This window comes from Triturus cristatus, chromosome 1_1 (assembly GCF_964204655.1).
Source record: "Triturus cristatus chromosome 1_1, aTriCri1.1, whole genome shotgun sequence".
In the NCBI taxonomy this organism is placed as follows: domain Eukaryota; kingdom Metazoa; phylum Chordata; class Amphibia; order Caudata; family Salamandridae; genus Triturus; species Triturus cristatus.
The window spans coordinates 98,442,747-98,464,768 of NC_140579.1; the positions used below are offsets into that span (position 1 = coordinate 98,442,747).

General features: G+C 49.0%; 1 protein-coding gene across 1 annotated transcript in view; it reads left to right on the plus strand.

Moving 5' to 3' along the window:
* The window catches only part of LOC146869613 (E3 ubiquitin-protein ligase TRIM39-like), a 120,873-nt gene that overhangs the window by 27,879 nt on the left and 70,972 nt on the right, over positions 1-22,022 (plus strand). Inside the window, exon 2 of the mRNA XM_085608644.1 lies at positions 12,950-13,045. Within this exon, the coding sequence (XP_085464770.1) occupies positions 12,950-13,045 (96 nt within the window). The remainder of the gene's footprint in view (positions 1-12,949; positions 13,046-22,022) is intronic.

Below are 22,022 nucleotides of genomic sequence, written 5' to 3' on the forward strand. Positions count from 1 at the left end.
TTCCACGTGGATTCATTGCATGCATAGTCGCCTTTTAATGAATATCACGCAAATCGTCATGGTGATAGGTACGTACGGTTTGTCCAGCATGTCCTAGGTGTGTCTATAAATATATATTTTTTAAAAATAATAAAAAACAGTGGCCGGCCCTGGGGATTGGGGTCAAAAAAATATAATTAGGAGACTGGCCCTGGGGGATGGGGTCATCAGGGCCAATAAATTAGAATAAGAAGGGGAACCAAACAGCCCCCCTTCTTAAAAAACTAAAATAAATAAAAGACTGGCATCGTGCAGGAGGCCATGCCCCCTCCGTGCAGCACTCTGCAAACGCGCCCCCAACAGGTATCTCCAGTATGCGCCAGGGAGCTGCGCTGCAGCCAGGTGTTCTGAGGCCAAGCCCCTTTTTACACCTCTCTGCAACGCAGCTCTGTGGCGCTTACTGGAGGTACCTAGTGGTCTAGTTTGACCCTAGGGACCCTTAGGATTCAAGGGGACTTAATCTCTCAACTTAGAACAGCCACAGGGCGCGTTTACACAGTGGTGAAGGGAGGGGACGGGGCCTGAGGTGACGTGTGCAAACACGCACTATGGCACGTTTTAAATTGGGGATATAATTTCCCTTCAATACTGAGGGCCCCTGGGGGCTAACTAGCCCACCAAGTGCTTCCAGTAAGCGCCACTGAGCTGCATTGCAGAGAGGTGGTCCAGGCGTGCCACTTTTTACACCTCTCTGCAACGCAGCTCTGTGGCACTTACTGGAGGTACCTAGTGGGCTAGTTGGACCCCAGGGACCCTCAGGATTCAAATGAACTTAATCTCCCAACTAAAAATGGACACAGGGCGTGTTTACACAGTGGTGAAGGGAGGGGACGGGGCCTGAGTTAACGTGTGCAAAAACGCCCTGTGGCCTGTTTTAAGAGGTAGTTTTAATCCCCATGCCCTCTTATATACTAGGGGCTTACAGAGGAGGTCATGCTAATCACAGGGGGACCCCAACGCATAATGTTCCCTAGTGTATGTAGGTGTTTTCACTGTATTCTAAGTGTCTTTTAACATAGCACTGGCTCTAGGACTGGTTAGTCAGGCTCAGTTACCACCAGTATCCGTCTGAAAAAGTTGAGGGTACAGGATGATTTTGCAACAAGGCTTCTTTCTGCTCTTCTTTTTGTTCTTTCTGCACGTTATCCTTCTTCCTGCACTTATCTTCGTATTTGAGGACTTCTGTTGCTTCTTTCTGCACTTCTTTTGTTTCTTTCTGTGCATTTTTTCTTATTTCTTCACATGTCCTATCTCTGTAGGCATAGTTAGAAATTAGCATTTAAAAAACCTTTGAAATTCACAGAAAAAACCATAGGTTTCAGGCACGTTATAGTTAGGAATTAGCATTTAAAAAACCTCAGAAATTCACTGAAAAAACCATAGGTTTCAGGGGTGTTATAGTTAGCTGGACTTTTCACTTGTACAAAACCATTGAAATTCCCCCGTTATAGTTAGTTCAGCTAACTATAACTCGGGCGCCCGCAATGCACTGCTGATGACGTCACATATTACATCACTCATGACATGGTCAGTGACATCACTCATGACATCACTGATGACATCATCCTTGTGATAGAGTGGCAGACCTCCTCTCACCCTAATATAACCTTTGATACACACATTCAAAAATAGAGACTAAAATTTTCAAAACAATGGACATACCAATACCAGTTACAACAACCTCTTCAGTAATTCTAAGATCCACATACACATCCACTCATTCACCAACAGTCCTATACAGTCACTCATACATGTACTCACTCATCATATGTACTCATACACCTATACATCCTGTTACACAATGCCACTCATCCATAGAGTTACTCACACACATAGTCACTCATGCTAATAAAGAATCAAACATACATTTACTTGCATATACAGTTATACACACACCACCATACTTACTTCTACGGAAACTTACACATACTTAGTCTTTTAAACAATCACTTATAGAAACACATACTTATTCATACAGGAACTCTTTCAATCTCTCACTCTCACATATACTCACATATATACACCAATAGTCACATATACTAGTTTAAAACATATGTAGTTACTCATAAAGACACTACTGAGACAGTCATTCACTCACTAACACACCCATACACACACTCATCCACCCATACAGTCCTGCACACATGCTGTGTTCAACACATACAAACAGTGAGTCACTCATTCATGCACCTATGCACTACGTAATACCCCCCACCGAACCATGCAGACACTCAGACTGATACTCAAAAAACCAACTAATAACCTATATAGACACCCATGTAGCTACTCACCAACCCATGCAGCCACTTATACACAAAGTGAGAGACTGATACAGATATTTACATATTTAAACATTACTCACTAAGCCATGTATTCACTATGATACACTTAATCAGTCAGTTACACAATCAATTTTTCAAAAACAAATCATCCATTTAGACACTTATATACCCATTTATTCTTCCATCGACCTTGAGATATACATATATAAAACATATTTAATTTTCAGAAAAACACACATTCACTGGCTGATGTCATCAGTGATGTCATCAGTGATGTCATTTGAGATGTCATCAGTGATGTCATGAGTGATGTCACTGACCATGTCATGAGTGATGTAATATGTGACGTCATCAGCAGTGCATTGCGGGCGCCCGAGTTATAGTTAGCTGAACTAACTATAACGGGGGAATTTCAATGGTTTTGTACAAGTGAAAAGTCCAGCTAACTATAACACCCCTGAAACCTATGGTTTTTTCAGTGAATATATATATATATATATATATATATATATATATATATATATATACATTACCTACTGGCGGTCGCCAGTAGGTAGTTATAGTTAGGACCACGTTTCCATAGGAAATCCGCAACATTCTATTTTGAATAACTTTGGCGCCGGTCGACGAATCCTCGCAAATTTTTCAAAATAGGTGGGGCGCTACGCTCCGCTCCTACCCTGAAAGTCTCGGGGGGATTCGTCAAGCGGGGGCTGAGATAAAAGGGGGGTCCCAAAACGCGTTTTTCCCATGCATTTTTCCATAGGACCTTTAGACACAGCTACAGCCCGAACGGCTGAACAGAATTACTTGAAATTTGGCAGAGAGGTAGTCCTCAGGTCAAGGAAGTGCCTTTTGTAGGTTTGGTGTAAATCTGTTCAGTAGATTCAGAGAAAATAGCCTTTAAATCAATATATATATCTGAGCCAGCTTACGGTGCGCTTACGGTGCGCTTACCGTACGCGTACGGTGGCGTGCGCGAGCGCGATTTTGATTGGCTGTTAGATCTTAGTAAACATTCGAATCGGTCGAAACCAGGAAGCGGCGGCCGCCATTTTCTCTCTCGCTCTCTGAGTTGGGCAGCAAAAACGATGCCAAAAAATGTCTAAAGAGGCAGTTTCTTGAGATCCTAACCACCCAGCATTGATATAGGGGTCCCCAAACAACCCCCAAGCCCAAAAAAAAAAATTTTTTTTTTGGGGAAAATCGCCGATTACGCTTACCGTTTTTTAAAAAAAAATTATCCACACCCTCCCCACCCCGTGTGCATATTTGTACATGGCTTATTACAGGTAAGAAATAAACAAAGAATAAATTTCACAAAGATGCGCATAATATGTCCCCCATGTGCGCACGGTGCGCGAAGCGCATCGTGCGTACATGGCCCATGCCGCATAACGTGGGCACGCGGTGCGCGCAGCGCACCGCGTGACCACCGTGCGTGCACGGCACTAACTGCGAAAGAAGCCTTTAAATCAATATATATATCTGAGCCAGCTTACGGTACGCTTACCGTAAGCTTACCGTACGCGTACGGTGGCGTGCGCGAGCGCGATTCTGATTGGCTGTTACATCTAAGTAAACATTCGAATCGGTCGAAACCAGGAAGCGGCGGCCGCCATTTTCTCTCTCGCACTCTGAGGGGGGGGGCTGTAAATAAAGGCAAAAAACATATAAAGGGGCTGTTTAGACAGCGCCCATGCACATAGCCATGTTAGTTGAGTCCTCAAAGGCCAAAAACGGTAAATTTTTATTTTTTGAAAATTTCGCCGATTACGCTTACCGTACGCGTACGGTGCGCTTACGCTAAAAATTTTAATAAAAAAAAAAACACTCTCTGTGCATGGCATATTATTGTCATCACTTACAAATTAAATTTAACAGATTACCTATCACAAGGAAGCGCATAATATGTCCTCCATGTGCGCACGGTGCGTAACGTGGGCACGCGGTGCGCGTAGCGCACTGCGTGCCCACCTTGCGTGTATGGCACTAACTGCGTAAAGTGGGCGCGCGGTGCGCGAAGCGCACCGTGCGCGCACGGAACGAACTGCGTTAAGTGGGCGTGCACGCCACGAATGGCGTAAAGTAACTTAGCATTTAAAAAACCGTACAAATTCACTGAAAAAACCATAGGTTTCACACACGTTATAGTTAGGAATTAGCATTTAAAAAACCTTGCAAATTCACTGAAAAAACCATAGGTTTCAGACATGTTATAGTTAGCGGAAATTTTACTGATAAAAAACCAATGAAATTCCCCCGTTATAATTAGTGCAGGCAACTATAACTCACGCGACCGCAATCTTCTGCTGATGACATATGTGTCTTTATGAAAAAAAAATATTTCTAATATATGTATAGCTAAAAATGTATGGAAGAAGACATGGGCAAATAAGTGTCTAAATACAGTATTAGCATCAGCAGAGGATTGCGGTCGCGTGAGTTATAGTTGCCTGCACTAACTATAACGGGGGAATTTCATTGGTTTTTTATCAGTAAAATTTCCGCTAACTATAACATGTCTGAAACCTATGGTTTTTTCAGTGAATATATATATATATATATATATATATGGATATAGGTAGACTATACCACTGTAAGGGGTGCAAGCACACCCTTACCCAGGCTGCAGTAGCAGACCTGTGGTGCCATTTTGGAGTGCTTCCCAGGGGTGGCCTAATACATGCTTCAGCCCCTGGTAGGCCTCTGAGGTACCTATGCCCTAGGTACATAGTATACAATATACTAGGGGCTTATAAGGCACTCCAGAATCCAATTAGATATGTACCTAATGTACATGCAAACCATTTTACAGAGAAAGCAGATAGACTGGGACCCTGAATAGCAGGATCCCAGTCCAACTAAGTCATAAACCAGCAAAACACCAAGCAAAAAGTGGGGGCAACCGTATAGTCACATTACACCTTCCTACAGGTACCTGCTCTCTTCCTGTGTCTGTTCTCTGTCACAGACCCTGCCTGGGGTTAGTGCCTGCACTCTTCCATTGTCTGTCTGTTCTCCGTCACAGACCCTGCCTGGGGTTAGTGCCTGCACTCCTCCTGTATCTGTTCTCCGTCACAGACCGCGCCTGGGGTTGGTACCTGCTCTCTTCCCGTGTCTGTTCTCTGCCACAGACCCTGCATGTGGCTGACACCTGTATAGAACAAGGTCCTGATATGGTTATTCAGTCAATGAGATGTAGATGTAATACGTTCAAGAACGGAGCCAAAACAGTGTCTGTGTCCTTCTCTGTGATACTTAGGGCTGGTGCTCACAATCCTGATATGTGGAACTGGAACTTACAATCTGGAAATGTGTGGCTGATACTTACATTATTAATGTATGACAGTCTGGGCACGCGGCGCAGGTACTTGTGATCTGGAGGCTATCCTGGTCGCCCTGCCCTCCCGTTAGCAGGCACACTGGAGACAATATGGGTAGGGTTTGGTCTCTTTTATTAAGACTCCCTTCTTTGTTTATCCCAATAGTTCTTGGGTACTTATGTTTTTTCACAGACTTGAACAATGTTGGTGTAAAACAAAACATATAAGTCCACATCCAGAGGAAGCTATTTTCTTCTTGCTAGGGTACCGTCCCAGCCTAGTTTTCTCTCCTCAGGCGGAAATACCGGAAAAGGAACGTTAAGAAAACAAAAGAAAGAAGGACACAGTTAGATCACTTTGGTCTGGTGCCGTTTTTGGGGAAAAGTACTCTTGTCACCCATGCTTCCTAACGTGTCGTGCCTAGGTGCCAGGGGGGTTTAAGTGTTTTAGGGTAGAGTGACCCATAACCCCCGCCCACCAGCCCTTAAGAGAAATAAGTCGTGCTCGGGGCACTTGCCTGGACCCATGACCCTCCTGGGCCGCGGGGTTGGGAGTCCCAGCCTCCTCTTCTCCGGCTGGAGAGCTGGACCTAAGCGCGTTGCTCCTGTAGCGGTCTCTTCACGGCAGCTTCTCCTCCTGTGTCGAGGTCGATTCTTCGGTCCTCTCTTCCACGTCTCCTTTCTCCTCTGCATCCCTCCTCTTGTTGATTCTTGGTGTCTCCTTGACCTTGCTGGCTCTGCCCCCCTGCTCTTTAGTTGGTGGTCCGTCGATTCCCTGCTGGGCTACGGGACTTCTCATATATTCAAAAAGGAGCTACAGAGGGAAAAGAAAACCAGGTCGCCCTCCACTCAAAAATCATCAAAACACCAAAACCTGGTTTCTAAGGCGCCACTTTTTAGGTTCAATGCCTTTAAAACGTGTGCGAAGGACTGTAATTTTCTTAATTCCATAAACTCCTCTTTTTTCTTTTTTATGAGGTAGTCGCAAAACGTTTTCCGCCTTTCATTAAAACCCAAATTTTTACAACCGACAGTCTCCTGAATGTTAAATACTAAGGTCCTTTCAACTTTACTCCGGATACATTCAGAACCAAAGTGATTTCCTGAATCATTAGGAAAACGTGTGATAGACAAAAAAGGTGAAAGACAAAATGACCCCTCACGTGCGCACCACCAACAGGGTCACTGGTTGGTACTCACCAGTTGTGCCCACTTTTATCATCATCGGTGGTCATGTTGTCCAAAAGAAAAAGAGAAAGGTGTCCAAAAGAAAAGAAAAACTGTGGGTGCAGTGAAGTGAACAGGTCACATCACACGATATGACCGGCTGTGAATAAAATCGAGAAAAACACTCTTATAGTGATATAGTTATTTACTGAGTGTATTTTATCAAATTAAAATGGACAGGTTGCTATTCATGCATACCATTTCCATCTGCCGGGCCGGTGCACCAGTGGGTGCTGTCTTCCCATATAGGGGACATCTAGCATCATAGGCACAGTGGCCCCGAGACCACACTTAAAACAGGTCTTGGCCCCCTGTGAACAGGCTTATCTGTCAGGGACCCTTCCTTCTTCTCAGGGGGAGGCTGTGAACCCTTCTCTTGGTTCCCTTGGGGATTACTTTGGGGCCCTTTCTGGAACTCCCTCGGTTTACCCTTGTCCCCCCCACTCCTCTGCTGGGGACCCTGCCCAGCTTTGGCTAAAGTCTCCCACATGACCCTTGTGGACCCGGGTTCTCACCCGGCTGTCCGCCTCCTCAGCAAGCTTCCTAGGGTTAGTCAGCTTGCTATCAATTAGGTGCTGGCGTAGCTCTGGAAAACAATTATTGGACAAGTGCTCCCATGCAAGCAAATCATAGAGCGTCTCAAAATGATCCACTTTGCTACACTTCATCCAACCATCCAATGCTCTGCAAAAGAAAGACACATATTCCACCCATGTGGTAGACTCCAGGTTCTTGCAATTCCTAAACCTTTGTCTGTACAACTCTGGGGTCAAACCATATCTGGACATTAGGGCTGGACATTAGGGCTCCCTTCATGTGGGCACAGGACACCTGTTCCTCTGTAGGCAAATCTAACAAGGTGTCCCGCCCATCACTAACAAAGCGGCCCCACAACCTCGCTCACCAATCCTTTTCAGGGACCCGGTGGGCCAACATTTCAGCTTCATAAGCCCTAAACCATTGACCAAGATCCTCATTTTTGTGGAACTCATTAACTACCTCTTTGGGGATGTAGGTCCTTGCTTCTACAGGCACTGAAGGTGCGCTGCCACCAGAGGGAGGAACCTCTAAACTTGTGGCTTTGAGTTCCAATTCCCTCAACAATCTCTCATGTTCAAAATGCATTTTCTTTTCCTCTATGGCAAACTTCTTCATTTCTAACTCCATCCCAAGCTCTATTTTCTTTCCCTCTGTGTCCTTCTGACCAACTATTTTGAGCCTGGCTAGCTCCAACTTATCCACTCTCTCCCTCTCCCTGTCCTCTAGCTCTCCTGGGGACAGACCCTTGGAAGAAACACTGCTGCCCGCCCTGGAAGGTACTTTCTCCCCGGTTGGGCCCACTGGCATTCCTAGATTACAACCAGGCCCTCAGCGCCTTTTGGTATTCCTCTTTCCTGGTGAGGCCTTTCACAGAGATTTTAAATTTCTTGCACAAAGCTTTGAGGTTAGGCACAGTATAAGCATCAATCCTCTCTTCTTCCAATTCAATGTCTACAGATGCGATGGATGCTGGCTTACTCATGGTAGAAAAGACTGGCAGTGCTCAAGAATCAAAAATAGAAAAGAAGTTCCAAGGAAAAAACTCTACCAAAATGTATGTAGTTGCGTTCTGGTCTGCACTCACTAGTAGTGTACACCAATCACTTTATATGAGTCACAAATGCAAGTCCAAATCCTCACCGCTGACCACCAATGTTAGATTTGGGGGTCTCTAGTTGACAATGGTTTGCACCTTTGTCCAAATAGGGACCCTTGGGCCTAGTCAAGGTAAGAGGCTACACTCCTAAAATAACCCTTGCTCACCCCCTTTGTAGCTTGGCATGAGCAGGCAGGCTTATCTAAGAGGCAGCGTGTAAAGCATTTGTGAACACACAGTAATACAGTGAAAACACTACAAATGGACACCACACAGGTTTAGAAAATAAGTAATCTTTACTAGACTTATGACAAGACCAAACGACAAAAATCCACAATACCGTAGTCAAAAATAGACTTTAAAATGGTAGGAAATAGCTCACTTCACTTAAGATTGCAAATGCAACACTTTACTCTCAAAGTACCTTGGATGCGCAACGCAAAACAAACAAAAGGGTCGCAGGGAAGGTGATGCGTCAGTTCACTCAGGGGAGTGGATGTGTTGGATCCTTACTGCTGCGCAGGGGAAGTTGAGGCTCGCTTCCTTCGCTCCGATTCCTGGGGCGTTGATGCACCGGTTTCCTACTGCGATCCGATGCGATGACGCTCCGGTGCGATGCGACAAAATGGCGTCTTGGTTAGGATGCGACAACGTAGATGTGATGCATGCACGCCTGACGGCCGTGTGGCAACTCAGTGATCTTCTGAGCCATGACAGGCCCTGGGACACTCTTCTCCGGTGATGCAACGGCGACCTCTGCGACAGCGGCACGCTTCTCCGGTGATGTGATGCGCTGGCGACAAATGCAGCGGCAGCACGCTTCCTCGGCAATGCGATGGCAACTGCTGCAGTGGAGACACGCTTCTTCTTCGTTGAGTCGCGCTTCCAGCTCCCAGCGACACGCAGTCTCTCAGAAGGCCCAGCAAATAGCAGGCACTTCAATTCCCAACAAGGGAATTCAGGGGGAGCTGGTGATGAAGTCTTGAATCCTTGAGACTTCAGGCAGGAGGTAAGTTCAAAGTTCAATCCCTTGGAGATCTTCTTCAAGATATTGAAAGCACACTTACTCCTCTTCTCCTTTCTTTGGCAATGAAGCAACCACTGCAGGCCAACCCCCAAACAGCACTCAGCACAGGGGTAGTGTTGGAAGGTGGGTTATGGGTAGGGGCAAATGTAGGTCTGCCACTGGCAATAAGGCCACTAACACATAATAGGACCCAGCATAGGTCTTAGAAAATTATTCCCATGCTCAACCCTTGGTAACGTGGCTGCGAGCAGACAGGCTTTACTTCAAAGACAGGTATGTAAAGCATTCAAAAACACCATTTCAGTAAATAATTAAGACACAACACAAAATAAAAATCCAACACCAATTTATAAAAATAGGTAATATTTGTATCTTTTAAATGACACCAAAACGAAAAAAATCCACTGTAGGGAACCAGAGTTATGAATTTTTAAAGATTAGTCACTTTCTAGTGCTTAGAAACCAACAGTGCCCCTTTTAGTCATTTCGTTTTCTCTGACAGGGACACACCTTTAGAAAAGGTTCTGGAGAATACCTCACCACTGTGTAGCCTTCTCCAGCAGGCGGGGTCCAGTTAGAACTCCTTCCTGAAGTTCTGCTTGCGGGTCCCAAAGTATCCAACACACAGTCCAAGGTTCTGGAATCTCCAAGAGGGTCCTTGAAAGTGTGAAACTTCATGAATTTGAGCAGCTCTTTACTTTTTAAAAGCAGTCCTGGCAACCAGGGCTGGTTTTAAACTGACCCCAGGCTTCAGCAGAGCACACATGCAAGTGCAGAAAAGCTGCTGGCCTCTAAACTGCCATGCGCCAGGATACCGGGGACCTCTAAGTAGTTTCAATCCCCTGCCATATTATATATAAATCTAATGTGTTCCTTTCAGCTTGGCACTGGCCCTGGGCCTGGTTAGGCAGAGCCCAGGGTCAGTCAGAGTCTGTTACCACCAGTTCCAGTCAGCAAAAAGTTGGGGGGTGCCCAGGGCACAGGATGACTTTGCAACAGGTAGTCTCCTCCTTCAATTTCCTGGTTCTTCTCCTCACCAAAGGTTTGTCTTGATTCCCAGAAATGATTAACAGTTCTGGGGTCTGGGTCCCCCTTTTTATACACACAAATCCTTTGTCTCTGAAGGCAGAGAGTGTCTGTACCTAGCCCTATTCAGGCCCAGGTGCTACTCCTCCCACCACTCCCAATGCAGATAGGCCTATTCAGCCCTGTGCTGACTCATCCAGACTCCTGGAGCCCCCCAGCCCCTGTCACTCACAAACCAGACATGGAATACACAACCTAGCAGAGGCAGGCTGGATGGTTAGACAAGAAAATACCTACTTTCTAGAAATTGTATTTTCAAATACAGAATGTTAAAACCAATTTCACTAAAAGATGTATTTTTTCATTCTGAGTTCAGGCATACTAAATTCGTTTTTCTACCATGTTCCCTGGGTCAGTTATGATTATAAGATGTTATAATGAAAACTGCCTATTCTGGTCTATGGGGACAGGTAGCCTTGCAATAGTGAAGAAACGAAATTGGCTGTAATTCACTATCAGTACATGCCACACACACCAGGGCATGTCCTACCTCTTACATACAATGCACCCTGCCCTTGGGCCTACCTTAGGGGTATCTGATATGAAGAAAATGGAAGGTTTAGGGACTGGCAAGTGGGTGCACTTACCAAGTCAACATGGCAGCACTAGGCTGCACACAGGCTGTGCAATGGCAGGCCTGAGCCACAGTTTACAAGCTGCTCCGTTGGGTGGCACAATCAGTGCTGCAAGTCAACCAGCAGCATTTGATTTACAAGCCAAGGGCACACACGGTGCACTGTCCTAGGGCCTGATAAGTAAACCAAATAAGCCGATCATGGAGTCACTAATCCATTACAACCATGTACAATAGGGAGCACTTGCACTTCGGCACTGAATAGCACTGGCAAAGTGCCCAAAGCATCTAGACCAGCAAAAACATGTAAAAAACACAGGAGGCAACAGTCAAAACATGGAAGGGAGACCCACGCCAATGGTGCCAGGACTAACACTTGCGATAAAGGGTACCCCCCTCTTGAGCCTCCTCCAGTCGCAAAAACCTTGACCACTCGACCCCCGCCTGCAGAACCATCATCTAGCTCTGGTGTTATATCGTGAATAAAATGGGCTGGGACGGGCGTCTGGCACAGACAATCTCTCTGTGGCAGGATACCTACCTGCAACCTGTCGCCGAGCTTCCAGGCTTCCGAGCATGGAACTTCATTGGAATATCTACCCTGAGTGACATTCTGCTGGGACCCACTCTCAAAACTTTTCAGCAACTGCAAATAGAATGCCACTTGCACCGGACACAGTTTTACTAATACCAGCAGCTGAGACTCACCCTGACTCCCCTAATCTGCTCGCTTGGAGGTCTACCAGAATTTCACTCCCTAGAGGGATGTTTACTAATGGGGGATCTTGTCACGCATAAGATCCGGCAAATCTACAAGACACTGACTACCGATACCCAAACCACACTACAAAAGCCCCGGGAAGCGTGGGAAGCAGACATCCCCGACCCTACAGACGATGACTGGACTGAGACTCTAGCTAGTCCTGAGATGCCACTATAGCCACACGAAACCGCCGAATTCAGTTAAAATACCTCCACCGAGTATACTAAACCCTCTCCCGCCTCTGGAGGATCGGCGTTATCCCCCATATGTCTGAGATGCGGAGAATCGGAGGGGACTTTCCTACACATGGTCTGGAGCTGTGGGGCACTGCAACCATGTTGGCATAAAATATCTCCTTGTCTGGGTTGGGTCCTGTCCTGGCATCTTCCATTCGATACCAAGCTTTTCTTACTTCACAGCACCGATGGGATAGGAGGAAATCGCTATTAACCACATCTACTACTTTTGGGCCTCACACTTGCCAAGCGGGGCATTGCCCAAATGTGGAAGGGTACCTCCCTGCCATCAATGGAGGGGGTGGAGAAAGGCCATGGACTGATGCATGGAGGCTGAAATCGCGGTGTACCAGGCACGTGGTTGTCCACAAAAACATAGGAAAATATGGTCTCACTCGGCAACATACCGCGGCACAGACCTGCCTCCTCTGCCGCCATCAGACCCTCACTAAAGCAGGCAATTAAATCAAATTTAGGTAAGATGAGTCGCTCTGTCATCCAAACATGTACACCTGGACATTTTACTTATAGTGGAACATGTAGTAACCTGTGCCAAGTTAAGTTATTGAGCCTTTATGTTCACAGGCAATGTTGTTGTTTGAATATAATTGGTACAATCTCATAAACTGTATCCGAAATATATGCTTCGAGCACCGCCCACTATGTACCATTAAAGTCAATAAAATTTGTTAATAATAAAAAAAGACTGCACTCCATATATCTACACTTATTTCTTGCACTCTCATCTCTGCAGGTAAAACTTCAAGAGTGGCGGCGTCTTCTGAAGAAAGAGGAAAAAAATATTCAGGAATCTACATTCAAGGAAGAGGAACAATATAAAACCATGAGGGTGAGCGGCTGCAGTGAGTGCTGTGTCTCTGTGTGTCCATGCCCCTGTCTGTTTGTGGCCTCTTGGAGTTCAAGAACACCGAGGCTGATGAGTCACCCTACAAACTGGGTCATGGTACCCACCAAATAAATATACGGACGGGAGTCACTGCACTTGGTTAATGGGGATGAAATCGGCCAAGGGCTCATACTAAAAAAATCATAAAATCAAGAATTACTCTTCTGATCCTAAGGTAGTACTTACATACTCACACAGTGTGTGTTAGAGTATGTTTACACAGGTGTGGCATTATCTGGCGCTGTGAGTACATACCAGTGTGTGTGTGTCTGTGTGTGTGTGTGTGCGCGTGCATGTGTGTGTGTGCGTGTATGTTCACACTTAGGTGTACATGTCTAAGTATTTGTTCAAATATGGATGGCCCTGGAGTTATCTGTGGGAGTGCATGCATGCTGAGCATCTCTATATCTGTCTGTTTTTTGGGCTTTGATTAGGGCTTGTGTGTGTCTGCATATGCATCTATAGTTTTTGAGGCACAGAGTATGCAAATATATGTGCGTGTCTATGTGCATGTGTGGTTGAGGGTTGTGTATGCTTTAGTCTGTATTTATTGGCTGTGGGTTTGTACTTGCGTATGTGGATGCCTCTCTATGGGTTTGTGTATCGCAAGGTCTGATATATGAATAAGTCTTGAGTTACAAAACTGTGAGATTTTATATGCATCTGTGTGTGAGTATATATATATGCATGGATGTGTGAGTCTGTGCATGCATGGACTGAAGATATCCATCTGTGAGTTTGTACAAGATTTGTGTGTGTGTGCACATTAATGTGTGCATCTGCATGAGTGTGTACCTCTGAGTGTATGTAAACAGAGGTAGGAGAGTAGGATCTGCACTTATGTTGCCCCCACTTTTTTTCTGATGTATACACTGGTTTCTGGCTATAGTCTGGCTGGGACCCTGCCAATCAGGGCCCCAGCCTCTCTGTTCTCTCTAAATGACTTGGAGTGCATATTAGATGCACTAGTGATTGGATACTGTGGTACCTTATGAGCCCCTAGTATATGGTACCTTAGGTACCTAGGGCATAGGTACTTCACAGGCCTACCAGGGGCTGAAGCATGTATTATGCCACCCCTGGGAAGCAGACTAAATCTGACACCACAGGCCTGCTACTGCAGCCTGGGTGAGGTAGTGTTAGCACTCCTCACTGAGGTATAGGTTCCCTATATCTCACCATACACACACATATAACCCTATCAGTCACCCCTAAGGCAGGCCCTATCAATCCTGAGGGCAGGGTGCTTGGTTTACAGGTGAGGGGGTGCCTCTGCCTGAGCAGGGCCCCTCTGCAGCTCTCAGAGTCTATTCTCTGTGGCTGTTTGTGGATGCGGTTAAACCATATACTCTTAAGTGCATTATAAATGCTAACTTTGGAATGACTGCCTCAAAACATGTCGTGTTTGGTGTCAAACATCTTGGAATCATACCCCCACATCAGTCCATGATGTGGGAGCATGATCCCACCCTTCTAGAGGGGACGACATGTACCTACTGTGGTAACAGGGTAGACATCTGAAAGAGCCCTGGCATCACAAAATGGATGCCACCAGCACAGACACTGGGCTGCCCTCCTGCTGCTGACTGAAACTCGCAGTGGAGGAGGCTCAACAATAGGCATCCTGTCACAGGGAGGTGTCACCACCTCCCAGACAGGATTTAGTGTATTGGGGCTGGGTGGGTGCACTTCTAGAGCACTTTGAAGTCCTGCACTGGGGGAGCAGTAGGCTCCTCTGTGCATATGCCAGCTCAAACTGGTTCAGGGGCTACCTGTCCCTCCTCTGGCGCGAAACTGGACAAAGGGAAGTGGTTGTAACCACCCCCTACCCTGACCCTCCCAGAGGGGTGGTCATAGAGCTAGTCCAACCCCTATCTTCAGTATAAGATAGCAAACCTTGCCATTGCAAAACAGATAACCCTGGACAACGCTCTACAAAGAAGAATCCTGGCCCTTCAACGTTCCACTACCTTTGGAAGACTGAAGAATCTCCCTTGGAGTCAAGGAGTGACTCCCCAGCTTGGCAGGCACCAAAAACTCTAATCAACGGTCGCAAACTTTCCCGCTCCCGCCTGAGTCTAAAGTCCCTGCAGCCCCAGAAGTGGATTTCCTGACTTCTCGACGGCCATTGTGAGTCAATCAATCAATCAATCACATAATTTGTAAAGCGCACTAGATACCCGTGAGGGTTTCAAGGCGCTGGGGGGAGGGCGGTTAGAGGGGAAGCTGCTGCTATTGGTCGAAGAGCCAGGTCTTGAGTTGTCTCCTGAAGGTCAGCAGGTCTTCGGTTTGTCGCAGGTAGAGGGGGAGGGTGTTCCAGTCCCCAGCAAAGCTGAGGCGAGTGGACCCCACGAGTGACGAGGAACAGCAATACCCGGGTACCGTGCACTATTGTCGAGTGCAACCCCTTCACGACGTTCTACGAACTTGTGCATTGGACCATTTGTGGCCCAAGCCTCCAGCAGGTTTTGCAGCGAAAATCAGAGACCTACCTCGTCCCGAGTGACCGTGGGCTCCTGTGAAGCATTTCCTCACGAGGTGTCTTTGCGATCCCTTGCCCGTTGGCTTGTGGGTCCCCCGAAGACTTTCTTATCGACTCAAAGGGTTCCCCTGGTTGCTCCAGGCCTGCCCTCAGTCACCCTCTCTGGGTGAGTCCCTCAGACCTCGCTGGTCTGCAACGCTTACCTTCTTTGACTTCCACGAGACTTGCTGTTGCCAAGGCTTGTTGGTTCCAATCCGGTTGCCGACACCTCAGTCAGCTGCAGACGTCGTGGGACACTCCGAATTCAGCTGCTGGTCATCGTCGATCTCTCCTGCACCTCGTGAGCGAAGAGTCAAAACACCATCGACGACCTGAAATCACCCGACATCCGTGGTCAGCCATTTTCCTGGCCACCGGTCACTGGCAAGTGACTTTTAACACTGTCTCTTCAATTTTCAGGTCATCTGCATTTTGAATCCACCCTTGGATTCCACTGGACACTTCTCCAGTCGACGCAAGCAGCAAATCTTCATTGGTCTCCATTGAAAACGACGACGCGACCCGACACCAAAAGACACCTATGCACCCGGCTTCCCTGGGTGAGGTAACTCGTGCACTCCGGTGCCCTAGTGTGTTTTGGCCCTCGAAATACTTGCCTTGTAAGTGGCTTGCTTGTAGACTTCCTCAAAGTACCCTACAACTTTAAAAATCAAACCGCGACTTGCTCCATTATAATCAATAGGGAACCCGCGGTTGTGTTCACACACTGCATGCGTCTCCCGTGGGTCGTTTACTTACCTGCTTTCACTGCAGTAGTGAAGCCCCAGTGATTCTACAGGCCCTAGGCCTTGTCATTTTTTCAAGTCGACTTTCTTATACCATTTTTTTTAGTATGTGGTCTGGTACGCCCCTAGGGCCCCAGCCATATTTGTGCTTAACTTATTGTGAAACGTTGATATTTGAATGTGTTTCTGGCTTCTAATCTCATAAAGAGATTAGTAGAGTGTGTCTAGAAATAAATACATATATATTTGATATATATACCTGTGTGGTGTCCTTTCATTTGGTAATTCAAGAGATTATAAGGTAAAACAAGCTGCTTTACATTCCTCTGAGATTTAGCCTGAAGGCTGCTCTCCACAGTTACCACTAGGATAGCTTTCTTTAAAAGGTTGTCTTAAACCTATCTACCATGAGTCGAATTGGACTGGTGCAAGGTGGCCACTATGACTAGTGACCAGCATATGCCAGGCCAACTTCTCAGAACAATGATCTGGAGTTATACATCTGTGAGAATATATATGCATCTGTGTGTGAGTATATGTATGCATGAATGTGTGCCTCTGTGACTCTGTGCATGCATGGCCTGAAGATATCCATATGTGAGTCTTAACAAGGTTTGTGTGTGAGTGTGCACATTAATGTGTGCATCTGTATGAGTGTGTACCTGTGTAAGCGTGGATTGGTAGTGATCTATACATCCATCAGGCTAAGCAATCCTGGTTTAAGCCCCTTCCTAAACAAAGGTTTTATCAATGTAATCCTGCTATGGTATCGTAAATACATCAACAAATCAGAGAGCATCCCACACAGTTCACCAAAGTAATAAAGCGAACATGGAAGCTCCATCATTGTGTGCATGAGTTTTAACCCTAAAATAGTTCATCTACCCAAATGTCCTCTAAACTTAGCACGTTTCGGGACATTTACCTTCCCTTCTTCAGGACATATGCTTTTCTAATTTTAGAAATGAAATGGGCACGGCTCAGCTTCTGACCTTGGGCATTCTCTGTTCCGCTAAATCCCCATTGCAAGATTTTCCTGCAACAGTCTTATTAATCGGTCTTAGTTTGACGTGTCAGTTTTTATGCCTTCATTAGACCTTTCTTACAGGGATAGGCCACAGCTGACTGGAATGTCCCAGGATAACTGGTGCACCTAGCCCTGTATCAGGATGGGAGAAGGGGCAGGCCTGTAACGTGGAAGCCCCTTCAGCAGTGGTGCACATTTATTACCACTCTGACACTACCATTGGTTGTGATATTTAATTACTCAGCAGGGGGTGTCTGTAGTGATAAAGTTAACAAGGGTGTCATTGCCATAAACCTTTCATGGTATCTGATAAACTCTCCCACAGTTTTCATGAAGTGTTTCTCCTAATGTACACTCTTCATTCTGTAGTGGTTGTTACCTCACTTGCCGCTATAACCCCTGGTAGTATTGACAGCTGAGTGCCCGTTTGTTAGACGGACCGGGAGGGTCGGCCGAGGACAAGGGGAGAGGTCTCCGGGGAGAGCCGTCTCCAGCGATCGTACAGACGAGTAACTTCCCCCCCACAGATGTACACCACACAAGGATAGGATTTAACGTTCTTTATAAGCGATTTCTTAAGGTACGATGGAATGGTACAAGGAGGTCTGGACTCAGGGGTCCCCTCGATTCTAGTCTCTTGGTTTGGGAAAGGGGGTAGCGGGACAGTCTGGTTACCAATCTGGTAGATGCGATGATGGATAGCTCACAATCCTCGAGCTCGGTGTTCTAGCTTGGACGGGCCGCGGCAGCGCCAGCAGGTCCCGGTGAAGGTGGTCGTTACACGGTCCGCGGCAGCGCCAGCAGGTCCCGATGAAGGTGGTCGTTACACGGTCCGCGGCAGCGCCAGCAGGTCCCGATGAAGGTGGTCGTTACACGGTCCGCGGCAGCGCCAGCAGGTCCCGATGAAGGTGGTGGATACAACGGTCCGCGGCAGCGCCAGCAGGTCCCAACGAGGATGGAGGATGCAGAAGGCCGCGGCAGCGCCACCAGGCAGGACGACAGTTCACAAGGCAGGGCTACGGCAGCGCCGGTAGTCCGTCAAGGATGAGTTCTTCTCGGTGTCTCTCGACTCCAGGATACAACTGCCTTCCTGCTCTGGAGCTGCCCTAGTTATAGGCCTGGCGCCCTTTGATGTCCGGACCCTCGCACTTGGAGGTCGGAAGGTCCGGGATGAGGGAGTCCAGACACCCAGCAGGGGGGTGGAGCCAGCGCCCGGGGGAGCTGGAGGGCGATCGGCACCTGGCGGGGGAGAGCCATCGACACTTCTTTCTCCCATTGACCTGCCAAGTGGTCCGTTCACCTCCTGGGTGGATGGTGGTGCCGGGATGTCGGGGCCTGGCCAGGCCCAGGGTTAGGGTCGAGCTGAGGCCACGCGGCCTCGTGGTGCAGTGTCCAAGATGGCGGCTGGTCCGGCCGGGGGAGCCGGTAGTGGTTCGGCCCCATGATACATGGATGTCCGGGGGCAGGAGTTCCGTCGGGAGACGGGGTGCGGGTTGTTTCTGTGGGTACACCTGGAGGGCCGGGGCTTGGGCCCTGTCATGCGGGGAGGGAGCAAGCCCTTCATGTGGCCTGTCCAACATGCGTCCCCCCCAGCTGAAGGCGGGGAGAGTCACCCATCCTCTTGGGGACTCTCCTCGTCGAGGCGGAAAAAGCGTGACAGGCCATCTGCGTTGGCGTGGTCTTGGCCCGGTCGATGTTCCACAGTGAAGTCCATCCCCTGCAGGGAGATGGACCAGCGCAATAGTTTGGGGTTTTCCCCCCGCATCTGCATTAGCCACTGCAGGGGTCGATGATCTGTTTGTACCCGGAAGTGGGTACCGAAGAGATAGGGCCGGAGCTTTTTGAAGGCCCACACCACTGCGAAGGCCTCCCTCTCGATTGTGCTCCAGCGCTGTTCTCGGGCCAGGAGGCGTCTGCTGATGAAGGCCACCGGTTGGTCAAGTCCCTCGGAGTTCAGCTGGGAGAGGACCGCCCCGATGCCATGGTCGGAGGCATCCGTTTGCACAATGAATTCCCGACTGTAATCGGGGGCCTGGAGCACAGGGGCAGTGCACAGGGCGGCTTTCAGCTTCTCGAAGGCCGCTTGACAGTCTGGGGTCCAGTTAATCTTCTTTGGGTGGTTTTTGGATGTGAGTCCCGTGAGGGGCCCCACAATGCTGCCATAGTCCCTCACGAACCGCCTGTAGTAGCCGGTGAGCCCCAAGAAGGCTCGGACCTCTGTCTGCGTGACTGGGTGTTGCCAGGACTGGATGGCAGCGATTTTGAGTTGCAGAGGGGCTACCAGACCGCTTCCCACCTGGTGTCCGAGGTAGGTCACGGATCCCTGACCAATTTGGCACTTGCCGGCCTTGATTGTGAGGCCAGCCCGCTGGAGGGCCTGCAGGACCTCTCGGAGGTGGTGGAGGTGGTCGGACCAGTGGCGGCTGTACACAGCGATATCGTCCAGGTAGGCAGCGCTGAACTCCTCGAGCCCCGCCAAGACCTGGTTCACTAGTCGCTGAAAAGTAGCTGGGGCATTCTTCATGCCGAAGGGCATGACTTTGAAGTGGTAGTGGCCATCGGGGGTAGAAAAGGCGGACCGTTCTTGGGCCCGGGGTGTGAGACCGATCTGCCATTAGCCCGCTGTCAGGTCGAAGATGCTGAGGTAGCGGGCAGCCCCCATGCGGTCGATCAATTCATCCGCTCGGGGGATGGGATGAGCGTCGGTCCTGGTGACAGCATTCAAGCCCCGATAGTCGACGCAGAATCGGAGTTCAGGAGTGGTGCCGGGGGCAGCAGCTTTGGGGACCAGCACGACCGGGCTGGCCCAGGGGCTATCCGAGGGCTCGATGACCCCGAGCGTGAGCATCTTGGATACTTCTTCTTGGATTCAGGCCCGCACCCGATCTGGTACGCGGTATGCCCGGTGTCTGATAGGGGGACTGTCCCCAGTGTCCACGTCGTGCAAGCACCAGGGGGTGACCCCTGGGGTGAGGGAAAACAAGGTAGCAAACTGCAGCAGGAGGTCCCGGCAGCCTTGGCGCTGCTCTGGGGTGAGGGCATCGGAGAGCCGGACCCCGTCCACGGAACCATCTTTCTCCTGAGTCTTCAGGAGATCAGGGAGAGGCTCGGAGTCTTCTTCCGCTCCACTGTCTGTAGCCATCAGGAGGCTGAGCTCCGAGCGCACAAAGTGGGGCTTGAGTCTGTTAGTGTGGAGGACCCTGAGGGGGTTCCGGGGAGATTCCATATCGATGAGATAAGTGACGGGGCTCTTGCGTTCGACCACTTTGAAGGGCCCCGTCCACTTGTCCTGCAAGGCACATGGTTCGGTGGGGGACATCACCCACACTTGTTGACCAGGTTCGAATTCGACGGAGGAGGCATTTTGATCGTACCATTTTTTCATGTCCTCCTGACTGGCCTCAAGATTCGCTTTTGCCATTTCCCTGAATCGCCTGGTCTGATTGCGTAGTGTCAGGAGGTACTTGAAGACGTCTGGAGGGGTTTTTAGAGGGGCCATCTCCCAACCTTCTTTGACTAGGCTGAGGGGCCCTCGCACAGGGTGCTCGTACAAGAGTTCGAAAGGGCTAAAGCCGAGGGACTTCTGGGGAACTTCTCGATAGGCGAAGAGGAGACACGGAAGTAGTACATCCCACTGGCGACGGAGGGGCTCCTCCAATCCCCCAATCATTCCCTTGAGCGTGCGGTTGAATCGTTCAACTAGTCCGTTTCCTTGAGGGTGATAGGGGGTCGTGAATCTGTAAGTGACCCCGCACTGTTGCCAGAGGGACTTCATATATTTCGAAATAAAGTTCGTGCCTCTGTCGCTGACGACTTCTCGGGGGAAGCCCACCCGGGAGAAGATCCCCATTAAGGCCCGGCCGACCACCGGGGCTGTTACGGTTCGCAGGGGCACAGCCTTGGGGTAGCGGGTGGCGTGGTCCACCAGTACCAGGATGAACCGATGTCCTTGTGCTGTACGGGGGTCCAGGGGCCCCACAATGTCTATTCCCACCCTCTCGAACGGGGTGGTGACAACTGGGAAGGGTTGCAGAGGTGCTTTGAGTTTGCGGCCGCTCTTCCCGCTGGCCTGGCACGTGGGGCAGGACCGGCAGTGGTTGAGGACGTCGTTCCTCATCTTCGGCCAGAAAAAGTGGGTCACCAGGCAACTGTAGGTTTTGTCCTGGCCCAGGTGTCCAGCCAGAGGGACATCGTGGGCCAAATTTAGCAGGAAGTCTCTAAAACGGTTGGGCACCACCAGCACTCGACTGGCCCCTAACTCCGCGATTCTCTGTTCACTGTATAACAGGTCGTTGTCCCAATAGATCCAATGGGCTCCGGTGGTGTCCCCTGCGCTCTGGGCGAGGGCTTGCTGGCGGAGTCCCTCGAGGGAGGGACAGGTCTTCTGCTCTTGACGGAACTGTTCCTGGGTGGGCCCCCCTTCTTGACGCCACTGAGCCAGGTCGGGAAGGTCCTGGGGCTGGGCGACCCCTTCGGGGGTTTGCTCTGGGGGGTCGGTATAGTCGGTGTCCTCTACCGGAGCGATCGGGGGAGGAGGTGCAGGCCATTCGGGTTCTTCTGGTCGGGGGATGGCACGGGCGGCCATGGACCGGGTAGTTACGCACGCCCAGTCCGGGAGGCCCAACA